General features: G+C 44.3%; 1 protein-coding gene across 1 annotated transcript in view; it reads right to left on the minus strand.

Moving 5' to 3' along the window:
• atp8a1 (ATPase phospholipid transporting 8A1) overlaps positions 1-16196 on the minus strand; it is an 86325-nt gene that overhangs the window by 29974 nt on the left and 40155 nt on the right. Inside the window, exons 17-24 of the mRNA XM_030765507.1 lie at positions 14237-14342; positions 13307-13389; positions 12225-12274; positions 11770-11839; positions 10692-10776; positions 9661-9800; positions 7365-7503; positions 4513-4577 (exon numbers count right to left, since the gene is read on the minus strand). Coding sequence (XP_030621367.1) covers positions 4513-4577; positions 7365-7503; positions 9661-9800; positions 10692-10776; positions 11770-11839; positions 12225-12274; positions 13307-13389; positions 14237-14342 — 738 coding nt within the window. The remainder of the gene's footprint in view (positions 1-4512; positions 4578-7364; positions 7504-9660; positions 9801-10691; positions 10777-11769; positions 11840-12224; positions 12275-13306; positions 13390-14236; positions 14343-16196) is intronic.

Consider the following 16196-nt stretch of genomic DNA (forward strand, 5'->3'; position numbering starts at 1 on the left):
TGTGATGGCTCATTTGAAAGGGAAGTGTTTAGCATGGCGAGGACCAGAAATAACAATAGCATGGGAATTTACTCTCATCTATTGCATAGCTGAACATCCCCCCCCCCAATTCACATTATCCTCGAGCCTGTGCATCTGGATATACGGCTTATTTTTCTGGAATGTCCTCAGACAGCTGAAATGGCTCAAAAGCGAGAGCCAGGAATATTTCCGTGCACTGATTAAACCTGGAAGATTTTAATCAACACTGACGTGCTGAAGAAAAATACGAATACTCAACTTGACCTGTGTTGCTTTTTTTTTTTTTTTTTTTTTTTATAATATGGAAAATGATTCCTTCAGCTGAAAGTACGTCTTGTGGTGGGTTGTGTTATTGAAGGGGCTGAGGCGTGGAGCGGGAAGATGGCTCGTGTTTGGGTTGGGGAATGCACTGCACTCCATATAATTCCCCATAAAAAAAAAAAAGTCATGTGACTCCTCACCTCATGTGCTGGAAGGGCGGACTGCTTGTAAAAAAACACACGGTTCCCGTGAGGAAGGGGGACACGCTAGAGAAATTACCACGTACTGTACCCTCAGTGTTTCAGAGAGAGAGAGAGAGAGGGCGAGAGAGAGAGAGAGAGAGAGAGAGAGAGAGAGCGAGAGAGAAGTGACCGGGTCATTGAGAGGATTCCTCAGTTTAGCGTTTCAGCAGGTCTGGGACAGCATTACAGCGCTCCAGATCACATTCAAACCTGTGTGAGAATTATGAACGACTCAGCAGAGGGGCTACAAATCCATCCATACCCCAGGAAGGTACAGATGCACATACACACCACAGTCTCCCTCTCTCTCTCTCTGCTTCTCGATTATACACATCTCTCATATCACTTTCTCATTCAAACTGTAAACCTCTCAGAAGGAGCAGCTATCCCGTGTGACAACAGGTACTGCTATGAGGACCCACTCCATGTTGTCACACCAAGAAACTTTTTTCATATGCTTGAATATTCTTGTCATTGTCATAAGAGTATAGGATAAGAGTACCTGTCGGTGTGTAACTTCATTGTCCTTTCCTCGACTTCAAAGAGAAGGTGAAAATTCCCAACAATCGCAGTACTGGAAACTAGCTGTTGCTGGTCACGTTTTCCATTAAAATGTAATGGAAGGAGACTCGACAGACACAACATTCCACAACACGCAGTTCGATCATAACAGAGCAGTCACTCAGTAAAGTGAAGGACTGACAAACGCTTGGGACTGTTCTAATTTCCAACAGGGCTCTAAGACAACAATGCACTTGTCTCATAAGGACAGAAAAAGAGATGGAATATCTGTTGTGTGAACATTCTATTTATTTTCATACCAGTAGGTTACATTACAGGCCATACCATATAGCCACCATGCAGTTGAAGCTACACCCTTAACTAATATTGATGGTTGTTTTCGATGAGGAGGCATTTTTGCGTGGCGTGTTTTGTCTCTGTGGATGTTCATTAATCAAACCAGAGAGGCTCACACTACAGTAACCTCTCTGGAGTACAGAGACAGGCTGGATCCTCTGCGACTAAAGCCGTTGGGAACCTACTGAGTAAATCACTAGCGCAAACCCTGGAGAGACCCTTTAGCAGACGCTCAACCAGAGGCGAGCAGAGAGGGTGAAACAGAAGGGTAATATCCCACACAGGTTAAGGAGGATGTGGGTTTGGGAGAAGGTGTGTACACATGTGTGATAATGCATCCCGTGAGTTTTTTTTTTTTTAGGTCTAGCTGGGCCTATAAAAGCCCCCACCACTGCCAGGAACAACACAGCTCCTGACGGTTTCAGCAGACGTCTTCTGCTCCAGGCGTGACCAACGACCCTGCAGCCGTGAATAAGACTAGAGGGAGATGGTGGGGAGGGGCTGGGTGTTCGGGACAGATGCCGAAGGGTAGTGAGATTGCACCTATGGGACCCTCTAATACTCCCCTGGCATAACAAAGCTCTGTAACCCAACCTCAAAGGAAATATTTGGGCAGAGGGGCCTCAGGTTTCACTGAGAGAGAAGACAGAGAGAGAGAGAGAGAGAGAGCAATTGAAAGAGAGACAGAGAGAGAGAGAGAGAGAGAGCGAGAGCGAGAGAGACAGAGATGATTGAGTAAAAACGGTTTCAGTGAGAAGTGCAGCTGTGAAGACTTCTCCACATGAGAGTGGCAATCCCTGATGAGGGCAATAAAAAAGCTTGCGGGCTAAAGAGAGCAAAGCGTGTGTCAGTGTGTGTCAGTGTGTGTGTGTGTGTGTGCGCGCGTGCGAGAGTGAATACCCAAGTGCAAATTTTATCAACAAAGTCTGAGAATTTTGGATACAGTACAAGATGAAGGAAGATAAGGTCTCACTGATGAGAGATTAATGAAGAGATTGTAGAATAAATCCATTTTCGTGAGAGCTGTCTCTACTTTTTTCTCCCCTTCCATATACCCACTTAAGACTATCAGTGTTAATACATGTCCTCGCCCCGCAAGGCATTAATATTATGGCTATGTTTGCCAGTTAGGTCAATGCAACTCAACAGTGTTTAGTTTATGAATGGGCAGAAGGCGTCTGTTAGATTATACAGTGGTGATTACATCCGTTAGGCATTATACATTATAGAGGTCACTGTCCATCAGATAACTGCTGGCACAGATCACCAGGGTAATACATCATCAGAAGCCACCCCGCTATTGGACATGAGTACTTGACGGCCATGCCCGGTTTCAAGAGTAAGAAATATGTCAGCGTAAACACTAGGGCTAAAGACAGCCAAACATATGACTAAAGTAGATATGCCCACACACAGTCACTGAAAGAGAAAGAGAGAGAGAGAGAGCAGGAAGACGCAAGTATATCTCACACAGGTGCACACACTCACGGAACCCTACACACACACACACACGCACGCACACACACACACGCACGCACGCACATGTACACAGACACACGTACACAAGCACATACGCACACACAGACACAAAGAGACAGAGAGAGAGAGAGAGAGACAGAGAGAAAGAGAGAGAGAGAGACAGAAAGTCAGAAATAAAGTGCTGACAGTGTGTAGCTAGGACAGTGTGTGTGTCTTTCCTCATGATCAGCGCTTCTGCATGACAGCCTTAAATGTCACATTGCATTACACAAAAAGAATCAGGATTTCTACAGGAGATAACAACAACCTGTGAGGAAGAAAAACCAAAAAACCAAAGGATTGCTTCTCAGTGTTATCCACTTCCCTTCATTCTGTCAGACCTCCGCAAGGCTAAAACCTACCACAATCCTTTTCTTACCAGTCCTTTAAACCAGACAGTTAGCAATGACTGAACAACACATTTAGAACGAGATCTCCTGTAGCTAATTTAATTTCTCTGTAACCGCGTGATGACACTTCACACAGATCTGATTCACACATATTTAATAATTAGCATAATGAACCTTGCTGCGTGCTAGTGGGAACAGGGAAGGCTTGAACTCATTTCTGAAGGTGAATGAGTGTCGTTTTGATACCGTTTAAATTTGTCATCCATTTCTTAGCTGACATTAATCACAGGGGATAGAAAAACGAGTGCTAGCCGTAGTTCGATTGTTTGCTCATGCAACGTGAGATTTCTCTAATTCCCAGAACCGCTGGACTTTCATTCGCTGAACGTCGTGGAGAGAATTCCTCTGTGTTTTTACAAACACGGTTATATAAGCATCTACATATGCACTGGAGAATGCCAGACGACATTTCAAAGCTGCCTGGACATTTTATGGGCCAGGCCACAGTTTTCCCTCCACTTCATTTATCATCCTAAATGGCTGTTTGACAGGCTAAGAGCGGTCCGTCATCACCTTAGCCCCGCCTCCCTGGTGATGCGACGCACTCCTCGCGGTAAGGAGTTCCACCATATGTGTGCGAGCATTCGTGTGTTTGATATGGTTACCTCCCTTAGAGCAGTGGACTCTCTCTTGACACAGACAACAGACAAGAACCTCTCTGCAGGAGATGTTTGACCTGTGGTTTGTGGTGTTGGTGCTGGTTAAGTCAAGCTACCAAGCACCCCCCCCCCCACCCACCCCCCGGTTCCCTGAACATGGCTAGCCACTCCATCTTACACAGCACCATGCTGAGCTGGCTATGTAGCCATATCCCCTTCCTATCCCACATGCCTTATCTGTCGGACTTAACTCAGGACACCCCTACTGAGAGGACGATAGTTCTCATTTTCTGTCTCTTTCTTTTTCCCGCTCTTTCTCTCTCAGCACATCTCAATATGGCAATATACAGTAACTGTATGTTTTTAATGGAAACCGCACAATAGTGGACATGACAGACTGGTTAGTGAGGGAAGAAAGAGAGAGAGAGAGAGAGAGAGAAACAATAGAACACATGCTTCGGGAAGAAAACCAACAGAACAGAGCAGCTCACTGTCTTGAAATTGGCTTGCAAATAAAGTCATACCACCCGGATCTGCAGGATCCTTAATAACATCTCTGTCAAAATATGATGCTTAGTAAACGTCCTGGCTTTACATACTTACATCAAGACTTTCTTCATTGATTACCAGCAGGCCCATGTTCTTTGTAAGCAATTTACAGGAATGTCCTAGAGAAAGAAGAGTAAAGCATATTTTAGCCATTACCAGGGTGTTCCTAAACTCTGACAGATGTAGTCGACATGATGATTGGCTTTGTGACAATGAGCGAATAACTCAAGTCTTGCCGCAATTATGAGATTTTGAAATGAAAGATATGCGGGTTAGCATTTTGTCATAATGACAACACCGTGGAAAAAAAAATTTAATTAATTTGTCCGTCTTGCTTTAGCACATGTGCTCTTGGGTGATGTCCAAAGCAGGGGGAAGGTAACAGAGGGATTAACACACAGCAGGTCTGACTTTGGGAGAGATTGTATGTCCTCCTCTCATTTCTCTACGGCCAATTCCTACTTTTGTCTTAACTCTTCCCGTTGCTTGGATGAGAATAACAGATCACCATGAGAAGGTGAAAAACAAGAGCTATTCTTTGGTTCATCTAGGCCTGAGCATCCATCAGGATCTGGATTAGAAGATGAATGAGATTGGTTACACGTCCGTTTCCTGTTTTCTAGGGGCATTCACACCTTTGTTTGTGGAGTGACAGGTCCCAGGGGAGGTTGCAGAGTGACACAAACAACAAAGGTCATCAAATGGCCCGAGACAGGCTCCTTAAACTATTCAAACAAGAAATGGGATACCCCATACCCCCCTAAAAAAACCCTCTCCTTCTGTGTATACTGTGTACTATCTCAGTAAAAACGATCAAATTTCAAACACATACATACAATTTGAATGATTAATATAGATTAGCAATTCGGTTATTACTCATATAAAAAATATGTAGATATGCAAATGATAAACTGTATGTGCACGTCATGCCAATATTCCACTGCAAAGTTATTCAGGAGACTTAATACGATGTAGGTACACCATTTCAGATATTGCAGGTCAAAAACACTTCGACTACATATTAGGATAAACACCTCCACAAGTAAAGACGCAAACCGTTAATTGTTTTGTGTAATCCTCCATTTCAGTAAACAAATGTGAGCTTTTGGATGGTGTTTGTACGTGTTTGAGACAGCGAAACACAGAGAGAGGGTTTGTGTGAGTGAGGAGGAAAGATATTTTATTATTTGCAGCTCAGATTAACACCAAGCGGCGTTGTTTTTCTGTGCCAACTCACAAATTGACCAAAATTAGCTAATGTGTAGCAAACACAAGCTCTCCTGTCCTCGTGGCGACCCCAGAACCACTTAAATTCTAAACGTGTTTATCCACTAGCGTGAGCTAACTCACCCTCCTCCTTATTTTACCTCAGAAAGTCAATCTTTCCCTCTCTCTTTTTTTTTTCCTCACTTGGTGAGGAACTGAACTGAACATTGCCCTTGAAAGAACCGGGGAAATTTATATAGTAGCACGAGCATGACACAGCACATACCCTTGAGATACCGTAAGCCCGAGAAGGGAAACAGGAGCTGTAATTAGGGTTACACACATAACAGCGGTCACATTACCCACTCGGGGTGGGCACGGTAACAGAGGGCACCACTCAGGGTAATGGTTGTGGGTGGGAGTGGCAGAGAACCTCTGTTTGCGTTGGCACATTAGGGTTTGTTTGCCCTTTCATGTCCCTGTCTCAGGGAATATCACGGCATCCAAGCCAAGACCAACAGAGCACCGTTTGCTTCCCCATCCACACACTAATGCTCTGCTGAGGACTACATAAAGGAGCAGTCAGTGGGTGTTTATTGAGGCCTTCAAAAGTGCTATCCTCTTTAGTAGTCTGGCTCTGGTCATATCCAGCCAGGCCATTGTTCTCAGTAATTACAATGAGTCGGCCCAAATCTCCTCTTTTCTTTGGTCACGTCGAATCAACACAGTGGACTGGAAAAAAACAAGAAATGCGTTTCCTTTAAGTTGCAGACCATTTGAAGCGAACTGAGCGCAAACCGCATTGTTTTTCAGTCCTGGGTCTCGGTGCTGGGAGCCTGAGGGGTCAAACCAAAACCCGAGTCTTTTGTGTGAAATGGACCTTGACTGGAACAGATATATTCTGTAACTTTGTCACATCGGAATTTTTCATGCCGAAAAGTTCAGGCAGGAGTAAAGGATTTTGGGTAACCGAGCCAGAAGACCTACCGTCTCCACGCGCTCAAAAGGTGCACCGACGACCTTGGCACGCAGGGTTTTTTTTTTTTTTTTTTCAGAGAGGAAAACGGTAAAAAACAAAATAAATATTCAAACTCCCTTTTTTCCTTAAAGACCAACTGAGTGAAGCGGAGGTCCTGTAAAAACATCTCCCACTGGAGCGTGTACGTTTTCAAGCTCAGCACAGCTGGGTGTGAGACACAAAGACCTGATTCAGGACTGGGTGGTAGGTGGCCACATACGCAGGTCTGTTAATATCTATTTTTCCGGTCTGTCTTTAATGTGAGCTCTGTTTGAAACAGACACGTTTTAACAGCTCAGTGTTTAGGCTAATGTGAATAGCCACATCAGAAGCCTGAGGGACCTGCTGCACTCTGAGGATAACTGAGGCCCAACAGAGGCCTCGTGCATTGCGTCAGCTCTCTAGAGATCTGACAGCACTGGCAATATTACACCTCATTCCTGAGTGCAGAATGTGTGTGTGTGTGTGTGTGTGTGTGTGTATTATGTGTCCCTGCTAGAGAGTATGCGTGCAGTTGTTTGGTAGTGTCTGGGTATGTGCGTGTATGAGAAAGAGAAAGACACAGAAGGAATGTGTGTGTGTGTGTGTGTGTGTGTGTGTGTCTATCAGAGAAAGAGAGGGAGGGAGAGAGGGAATGAGCAGAAGGAAGGGCTGGATAGTGAGGGAAAGAGAGAGCTCTCACCTATGTTAATAGCTGTCTCCTGTTTGTCTCCCGTGAGGATCCAGATCTTGATGTCGGCCTTCATTAGTGTTTCTATGGTCTCTGGCACCTTGTCCTGGAGCTTGTCTTCAATAGCTGTGGCTCCAAGCAGCTGCAAGTTCTACATGAGAAAACACAGGCAATGTCATCAGATGTGAAACAGTAAACAATATATAGCCAAGCATCATATGACAGACTGTAAGCACAGAATTAATGGCCATCTCTCAGGGCACCATACACTTATATCTCTTTGAATAACACTCTTCCAATAAGGCATGGCTGAAAAAAAAACAACAGCATATTTCAGTCAAGCGGAATAAAGAGAAATACAGTAACAGTGGGGGTTTTATTACGTCTGTCTTCGGGATGGCGATGAGCGTGGAATATTATTAAGTATTACAGCACTGGTCCTGTCTCAGTCAGCTGCCCCTGTTTACTCCTTAAAGAGAAGAGTGGATGTGGTTTTAGACATGCCTGTTTAAGAGAACGATATTCGTGTTTAGCCACAAAGGCATGGTTGTGTGTGTGTGTGTGCGCGCGTGTGTGTGTTTGTCTGTGGGTGGGTCGGATTGGTCACAAGCGAGGAGGCGCGTGCTCTCTTAATGTGTTTTTCCTCAGGAAGGCTAGCCCCCGTCCTCCAGTTTTTAACCTGGCCTGATTTCATGTGGAGCTGCCAGGATCCTGACAGCACGGTCAGTCCACAGGCTACAGGTGAGACGGGGCTTTATAAAAGATCTCCACTGATGGTGCCATGACCTGGACCTTGGAATTCATGTCTGTCACACAGAACTAAATCATTTTGTACCTATGTGATCAGTACCTGTGATCACTGAACACTTTTGTAATGTCGATATAAAATGATCTATATTTTCAGTAGACAACAGACAGGCTACTCAAAACAATCATTAAAGTTCATTTGTGCTCTAATTTAAAACCTCTAGATTCCTACACGCTCTACAAATTTATTTGACCTTGTAAGTGCAGCTCTGTCTTATTTAGACAGTCAGATGTAATTACAGCACTTCCTCTGAGCTGTGATGCTCTTTTGCTTAGAAAAAGACACAGTGTGAACACATTAGCGCTGCCACCTGGTGGCTTGAGTTATATAACTTTTTTTTCTTTTTTTTTGTTTTTTCCAGTGGGAAGGTTTTCTGCTTTTGATTGATTGAGCCCATTTGGTTTGGGCAGCTCGGAGATGCTGGCAGCCAAAGCTCAGAGGATGATTAATGTACTTGGTCAGCCATGTTTGCCCTGCACTTCCACCGGCCAGTTTTCCACAGGGTTCAGACCGTTCCTTCCGATTCCGAATCGTTCCCGAATCCCCTCCCTTAAGATGCCAGGTTCACGTACGGGCTCCAGCTCACATTAATCAGGCCGGAGAAGTAAATGCCTCCAGTGCCGAGTCAAAACCCGGTGAACTCGGTGACCCTGAACCGATGAGAGGAAGGTTTTAGACCGTGCTGCATAATGTAGCGTCTGTCCTCAGGTCTCCCTCGTACACACAGGTACATAAAAAAAAGCCACCGGGGTCACGCAGGGCGGAAGACCCTCTCTGCACATTCCGGTCATATTCTCTGACTGATGCACGGGCATAAACTCATAAACAGACAGACACCTGGGGGCTGCGGACAAATGGGGAAGTAGAGATAACGGTTTCAGACAAAACCAGTTTGAGAACATTTTGTTTTTCCACATCAGAGTTACGTTTTCAGAGTTTCTTTTTAAAGCGTTACAATCACCTGCCAGAGGGGTGCTGTTCTCTATTTTTTTTTTTTTTGCCGTGGCCGCATTCACTCTCATGTGTTGATTTACGTTAACGCTGAGGACGCGTTCCTATAATTCACACTCACAGGAGTGGATGATACTCTGAACTCTTGTAGGCCTGGTGAGTGTGCTGTGTATCACTGTCTGTCCAGGAAGCACTGCGTCGCCAGACCCGTCTACGGCACCGTCAGAGTCAGACCATGCACAGTCATCGCACTACATGACTCACTTCTGCTTCCTGTCGCTACAGCTGTTGCAACACCAGGGGGTATATTCAGCATGTCAGAATCCATGTAGTAGTATTTGTTTGGATTAAGAGGCGAAAAAAAACCAATCGTGTTTACTCTCATATTTGATAAACAGAGCACATTTTAGTCAAACAGATGAACGATTAACTCACTGTGATGCGCTGCAGGCAGAATAATTCTTGTGGATTTTAAACTGTTTCCCCGAGTCTCTGGCTTTATAACTGAGTTGTAATGAATCCAGGGGGATGAGTGTGAGATTCACTGACCTTTTCAATAAGCTCATAGCTCTCTTCCAGTTTCAGAGCTCTGTTCTGCAGAGAGGTGGACGCACGCTGGTACACTTCCTGCCACTGCTGGTACAAGGACTCTGAGATGTCTGCTACTGCAAAACACAGAGTACGCAGCCCTGCAGAAGCACACACAAATCCACATTGTGTTTAATCATAATCACTCAAGCACTTCATGTTAGATTACAGAGGAAGAGAGCAGATAAATATTAGTTTAGTAAATTTTAGATTTACCCCATAAAGGGCTTGATTAGGTTTATGAAATTCAGTCAGATAACACCTTAAGTCTTACAGGTAGGTACACAACTTAAAAGCGAATGAAAATGAGGAATAAACTATTCATTTAAACTTAGCTCCCACAAAAGATACACAGAGCAGAAACCCTCATGTGTAGGGCTACATCCTTATGGAAGTTTTACAATAACGCAATGGTTCAGGTGTCCTGCAATAGCATCACTACTCCACCAGGGGGCAGACAACTCACAGAAACTGAAGAAAAGAGGGCATCTCACAAACGACTGCAACTCTGCAGTTTATTCAATCACTTGCTGAAATGAGAGCCCACTATTGGGATTCACCAACTGTTCCTTGTGGCTAAACGCTCATTTAATACACTACCTCTCCCTGGGAGCAAATTCCGCCAATATCCATCTCAACTTCTAACGCTCTCCACAAACAGCTTCCCTCTCAACTCTGAGGTTCCGAGGGACATTTTGGCTCTAGCCAAGACAATGAGACCTAATTACACAGTCAGTCATTACTGATTATAAGAATTACAAGTGGGTTATGAATGGTTTAATTTTGTAGCTTAATAGAACACAGCGTTCCCCAGGGTCTGAGCGTAAGAGTTGCAGCGGAGTCAAATCGAGTATGTTTCTATGGAAGTTACTGAGGTGTACAGCTTTATTTACGCAGCACTTTAAAAATTCAGAAACGATACTTCACGCGGTGATACACCAGCCTTTGTCATTAGTGAGTGTTTAGCCTCACGACCCCACGCCTTCACTTACCCTCTGTAGCAAACTGTTCCAAATGCTTCAGCGTGATCTCCTTATATCTGGAGCTGTCTGCCAGACGCTCGTAGATGACTGTGTCCTGGCGGAGGAAAAAAAAAATAATAATGTTTTTTTAATCAGCCTAAATGCATCAAGATCTTATTATGATGTCTTGCTGTCATGTCAAGTTAAGAACTCTTCAATCACTGCTAAATTATTAGTGCAATATTGAGTAGCTTGTAAAACAACCCTGTTATGATTGTTTTGAATAAACAACAACGCATAATGAGTGTCTAAAGTCATTTGTGTTATCAAAAGGGACTCTTATCAAAAGGGACAGTTGTGTAAGTGAGACTTTCTACCAATGGATGGGGTGGGGGGGGGCTCATTTACCTTTAATGTTTGGGTTTTAAACGTACAGTCATAGTGAAGTACGGCGCATTTTCACTAAGCGTTAAAAAAAATCATCTTGCCGTCAGCACTTGGTAAATGACAACCTGTACACTTGACCAGTGGTTAACCTACACACGTTCTACGTGGAATTTCCAATTCAATGTTTCAAACGTCACCAGACTGGCACCTCAGGACAGCCACAGGGTAAACACAGGGTGTCAGTCCAGGGCCAGAGAGAGATTCTCTGCTCATCATAGTCTGTGCTTTACAGAGACACTGCAGAGTTTCTCTCTGCTTCAACGTGTGCTACTCTGCTGCGCTATAATCAAGCTGTGACTGCAGCCGCTGCATTAAGGATGGTCCGTTCGCCCCCCCGCCCCCCCCCCCCCCCCCCCCCCCCCCCCCGAGACCAGAAACATTTCCTGTGCTCATTTAAAACACCAGACAGGAGAGAAACTATGCGCATCCTCCACTTATAAGTTGGACTATTTTCGTCCAATTTCATTCAGCCTTAAACAAAAAAAAAGGTCCACAGGAAGAGCAAAGGCCAAGGGAGAGGGCTTTGGGGCTGGTGGAGTCTATGGTGTTGACAGATTGGCTTCAGCGCATCTGAGTAAAGGTGACACAGACTAGAGAGAGAGAAAGCACTCGAGACTAGCACAAGCGTCTGTCAGTGGTTGCCATGGAGACAGACACTTACAGCTCCTTTGCAATAGAGGCGGATCCTGCCGGATGGCGTGCGCATGATGACTGACATCCGCTTTCTGGTGCTGAAAGAAAAAAAAAAAAAGAAGAAAGAAATGATCATCAACCTCAAGCCCAAACATCATCATCATCATCATCATCAGCAGCAGCAGCAGCAGCAGCAGCAGCATCAGCATCATCATCAGCATCATTATCAGCATCATCATTATCAGCATCATCAGCATCATCTCAAATGGTAGCTCCATAAATAAAAATAAATGAATAAAAGATGTCCTTGTAAGGCATGTGCTGCTCTGTTCTATGTAATTTTCTCCAATAAAAAGAAAGAAAGAAAGAAAGAAAAAGTGTTGCACAACAACTACACAAGAGGGCTCTTAATTGAGAGGGTACCGCTGAAATTAAATTCAATTAAGTTTAATTTCATTAGGCATAAAATTGAGGTTAATGTACCTTGTGAACTCCAACACATGAAGCAGTTCATACTTCTCCTCCTGTCCAAGCTGAGTGATATAAAAGGGAAAGAGAGAGAGAGAGAGAGAGAAAGAGAGAGAGAGTGAGAGAGAGAGAGAGAGAGAGAGAGAGAGAGAGAGAGTGAGAGAGAGAGTGAGGACAACCTGAGAATCCTCTTGTGAGGGACAGCAGTAAGAAGCCACTGTTTAAAGTCACTAATGAAAGGTCACTTCATTCTTCATTCACTTATCTCATTTAGAACACTTAAATGAGAGCCTTAGTGAACGGACCTGAAGAGTATTGACACATTGAATGAGACGCTCAAGTTTTAATTAGTTTTTCTGCTTGACAAATCACCAGAGTCAAAGCGTTCCACGGGGCCAGGCTTCTTTAAAGTTTGATAAAGGTGAAGGCATTCGATGGATGTTTTTTTTGTGTGTGAAAAAATGACTAAAATTAGAAAGCTGTCTGGACTCCTCCCATCGCTGACATCGGGTTAACCAATTACAGACGCACTGTGTGTCCGTGTGTGTGTGTTAGTGCGTGTGTATGTGTGTATGCACCAATATCTGCAGCCCAGAGAACACAGATGCTGTTCTGTCCCAGTAATTCAATTGAGCAGAATGTGAAGGTGGTTATTTTCCACTGTGAGGGTCTGCATGGGACATTGTCTGCAGCATATTGGTTTGATCTTTCCCTCCCTCACTCACAGACATTTAATTACCATGTTTAACTTTGCTGAAGACTCCTCTATATTGCTTTGCAATAATCACATGAAGCATATAACCCCTTAATTGAAACAGTGGATACTGAAACCACAGGTTTTGGATGCTACTGGGGTCTTTGCACAGAATGGAATTACTGTGTGTCCACAGTATCTCATAATTAAATTATTACTATAGCATCTGCACTATTAAGCAGTATTGACGTGTTGAAAAAGGACTCAAAATAAAAGAACTGGCTGAGGTGAAATTGCGCTGAGACAAACATCTCAAGCCATACAAGGCCTTTTATTTTCCATAGGAAATAAAACTACATATACAGGAACACATAGGATGCTAAGGTTTGGGGCGTGTACTCACTGACTCCACGATGACACAGTCTGGTGTCCTCCCCGAAAACACGAAGCCTAGATTTCGCGCCGCTCTCACCAGTGCACCTTCATCTGTGGGACAAGGAGAGGTCAGTCATGAATCCAAAATTCTTAACTCACTAACTAATGGCACCACCAGTCCAGCATTATCACTGCACATGTAATTCAAGGTTTAGGAGAGTTGACTGCGGAAGGGACTGTTTGATCCCCAATACTTCAAGGGTCGCACCTCCCTAGTGACGCCGCTCATGGATTATAACTCTACATAGATGCCAAAATAACTGGGTTTGGGTATTTCCCGGAGTGAGAAAATGCCATGCATAAGCCATTAATTAATGAATATGCAATTCAAGTGAAAAAAAAAAAAGCACATAGTTTATATTTTTCCTCGTCTCAAGTGTTAATTAACATCTGTGAGTATTTGTCTCATTCATAACGAGTTTAGAAGTTCCGCTGTTTCTCAGCTGTAATGAGTTTTTCTATTTGTTGAGGGGATATGACCCAACATCCAGTCTTATTCTGTATCTCAGCGCTGTGCTGATGTCTGGGAAAGATACCGGTATGTCTGGCTAGGGAACCAGCCATTTGATACGTGCAGGAAATGAAAGCACCAATTCAAAAATCAAAAAGAGAATACAAAAGATTACACCTTTCATTCCATCCCAAAAAAAAAAAAAAAAAGCCAAAGTTTACCAGAACTTTCTGCTGAGACTGTCTGACATGATGTCTTTTGATGGTAGCTTTCCAAATTATTTGACTTAATTTGTTGATTAGCTGATTGAGTGTTCAGTCGATTTGCCGGTTTGACAGAACGTTAAATGAATTAGCCTTCAGGCTGACTGACTGATTTTATGAGAAGTACATTGGCCTGAGAGGATGAAGACATGGCTGGTGAGACGTCATGGAGAAGGGCACTGACCGGGTGAGGCAGCTTGGTATATGATCTTGTCGTCGGTTCGTTCAGGGACAGCAGTGTGACATATGGCCATCATGGTCATGAATTCCATAATGACCGGAGCAGTGGGCTGCACGGGAGAGAGAGACAGAGAGAGAGAGAGAGAGAGAGAGAGAGAGAGCAGGTCATTCAGAGGATTCATTCAGTATTTCAGTAAGTCTGGGATAACATTACAGAAGTTTGGGAACCACCAACACTGGTTCTAAGAACCATATTTATACCAGTGAACAAAGTGGAACAAATTGGATGTGATGTCCGCATGAAAAAGAGAGAGTAATGCTCAATACATAGCTTTTTATTCCTCTGACTGCTATTAAACTGGCATTGACGACTACTATTTCACATAAGTACTATTTCAGATCAAAGTAAGCTGCTGACTTATCACTTCAGAAAGGGAAAATCAAAGTTATGTGTAGGCTGTACAGAACAGGACAAATCAATATCACAGAAAAAAAACACTCTCTTTGTGTCTTGTCTGGGACAATTCTGCAACAACGTAGTTCTTTATTCTTTCATAGACCTGAAAAAACAATGGCTGGTCTTCATTCATATTCAAAGGAAGCGTCTCGTTTGAATGTATGAAAACCAAAGTGTTCAATATCAATTAGGTTGGAAACCGTCTTGTGCGAGGCTCTTAATGAAGGGCCCGAGATTTCGTTTTGAACCTTTCCGAATCTGATTACAGTCTCTTTCATCAGTACCGTTCTCGTGCTGCCTCGTTGATGAGGTCTCCCGTAGAAGAACAAAGGCACTGAGAGATGGCGAAATCACAGTCTCTCTGAGGGAGAGAACGCAGAGCCTGTATCAGCCAGGTTATGGTCGACACTCACGCACACAAACACATACTGGGCCCACTTTGAACCACAGGATGGAGGCAAAGGGGCCCTGGTCACCCTAAACGCCCAGAGGAGACCACAGCCCTCCTGATTACACTGATTCACAGTGACAGCTCATAGGAAGACCCCCAAACTATATCTATCTGGCAACCGTTCCTTCTGTTGGACATGTTACGGCTCTGTGACTGACACTTGTGATTTAAGGCGTGGGCAGGGTGATGTGTTTAAGGACCCCCCCCCCCCCCCCCCCCCCCTACCACCACCACCTACACGCAAAAACAGCTGCAGACACACACAAAACGTGTTCCACTGACAAGCACATCGCAGTTGACTTGGAAAAACGCGAAAAACTCACAAGATCCACAGCAAAAAGCACTGAGAGCCTCTACCCACACGGCTATCATCCGGAGTCAACCAAACGCAATCATTAATTCATGAAAAATAGACATACCCTAACCCTTAAATCTCTTTTAGACTTCAGCGAAGTGAGAGAAATCACAAACTATTATTACAAGGTTGACTTGTCCCCTCGCTGAGAGAGAAGAATACAGACATAGGCTAAACATGGTGACTGTAATTAAACAGATCTGGCCCAACTGGAGTCTGCGCTGACAGTGACGCTGTCATAACAGGGAATCCATCTCAGTGGGACGAATTCAGCCCCTCAAAGCTTCAGAGCTGCACAGACTGTAATTAAAGATGACGTGCCAGAGCCGAAACGCTGCACGGCCACCCTCTTCTTCCACTGTGCAATCAATCAAGCTAACGCTCCATTCCCCTCCCCCCCAACCCCCCCAACCCTTCCACAATGCACCAGGTGGCCGCCCTCCACGGCGGCCTTTTACACCTGACCAAAACACGATACGCTCCGCGCCGGCAGGGAGCCGCGGGAGAAGAACACTAAAAGGCCCTGAAGCAAAGTGATTAAAAAAAAAAAAAAAAGGGGCAAATGCGTGTGAGATCAACGCCGCTTGGCGAATACCAAGCTGTACGTGGAAGAATTACGTTTGTCGCGTCATCAAACACAAAGTGTAAGCGTTTCACGCCGCGATATTAAAATGCGCAGCCGATTACGTGCGACCGTAAAG

This window comes from Chanos chanos, chromosome 2, assembly GCF_902362185.1.
Source record: "Chanos chanos chromosome 2, fChaCha1.1, whole genome shotgun sequence".
NCBI classification, from domain to species: domain Eukaryota; kingdom Metazoa; phylum Chordata; class Actinopteri; order Gonorynchiformes; family Chanidae; genus Chanos; species Chanos chanos.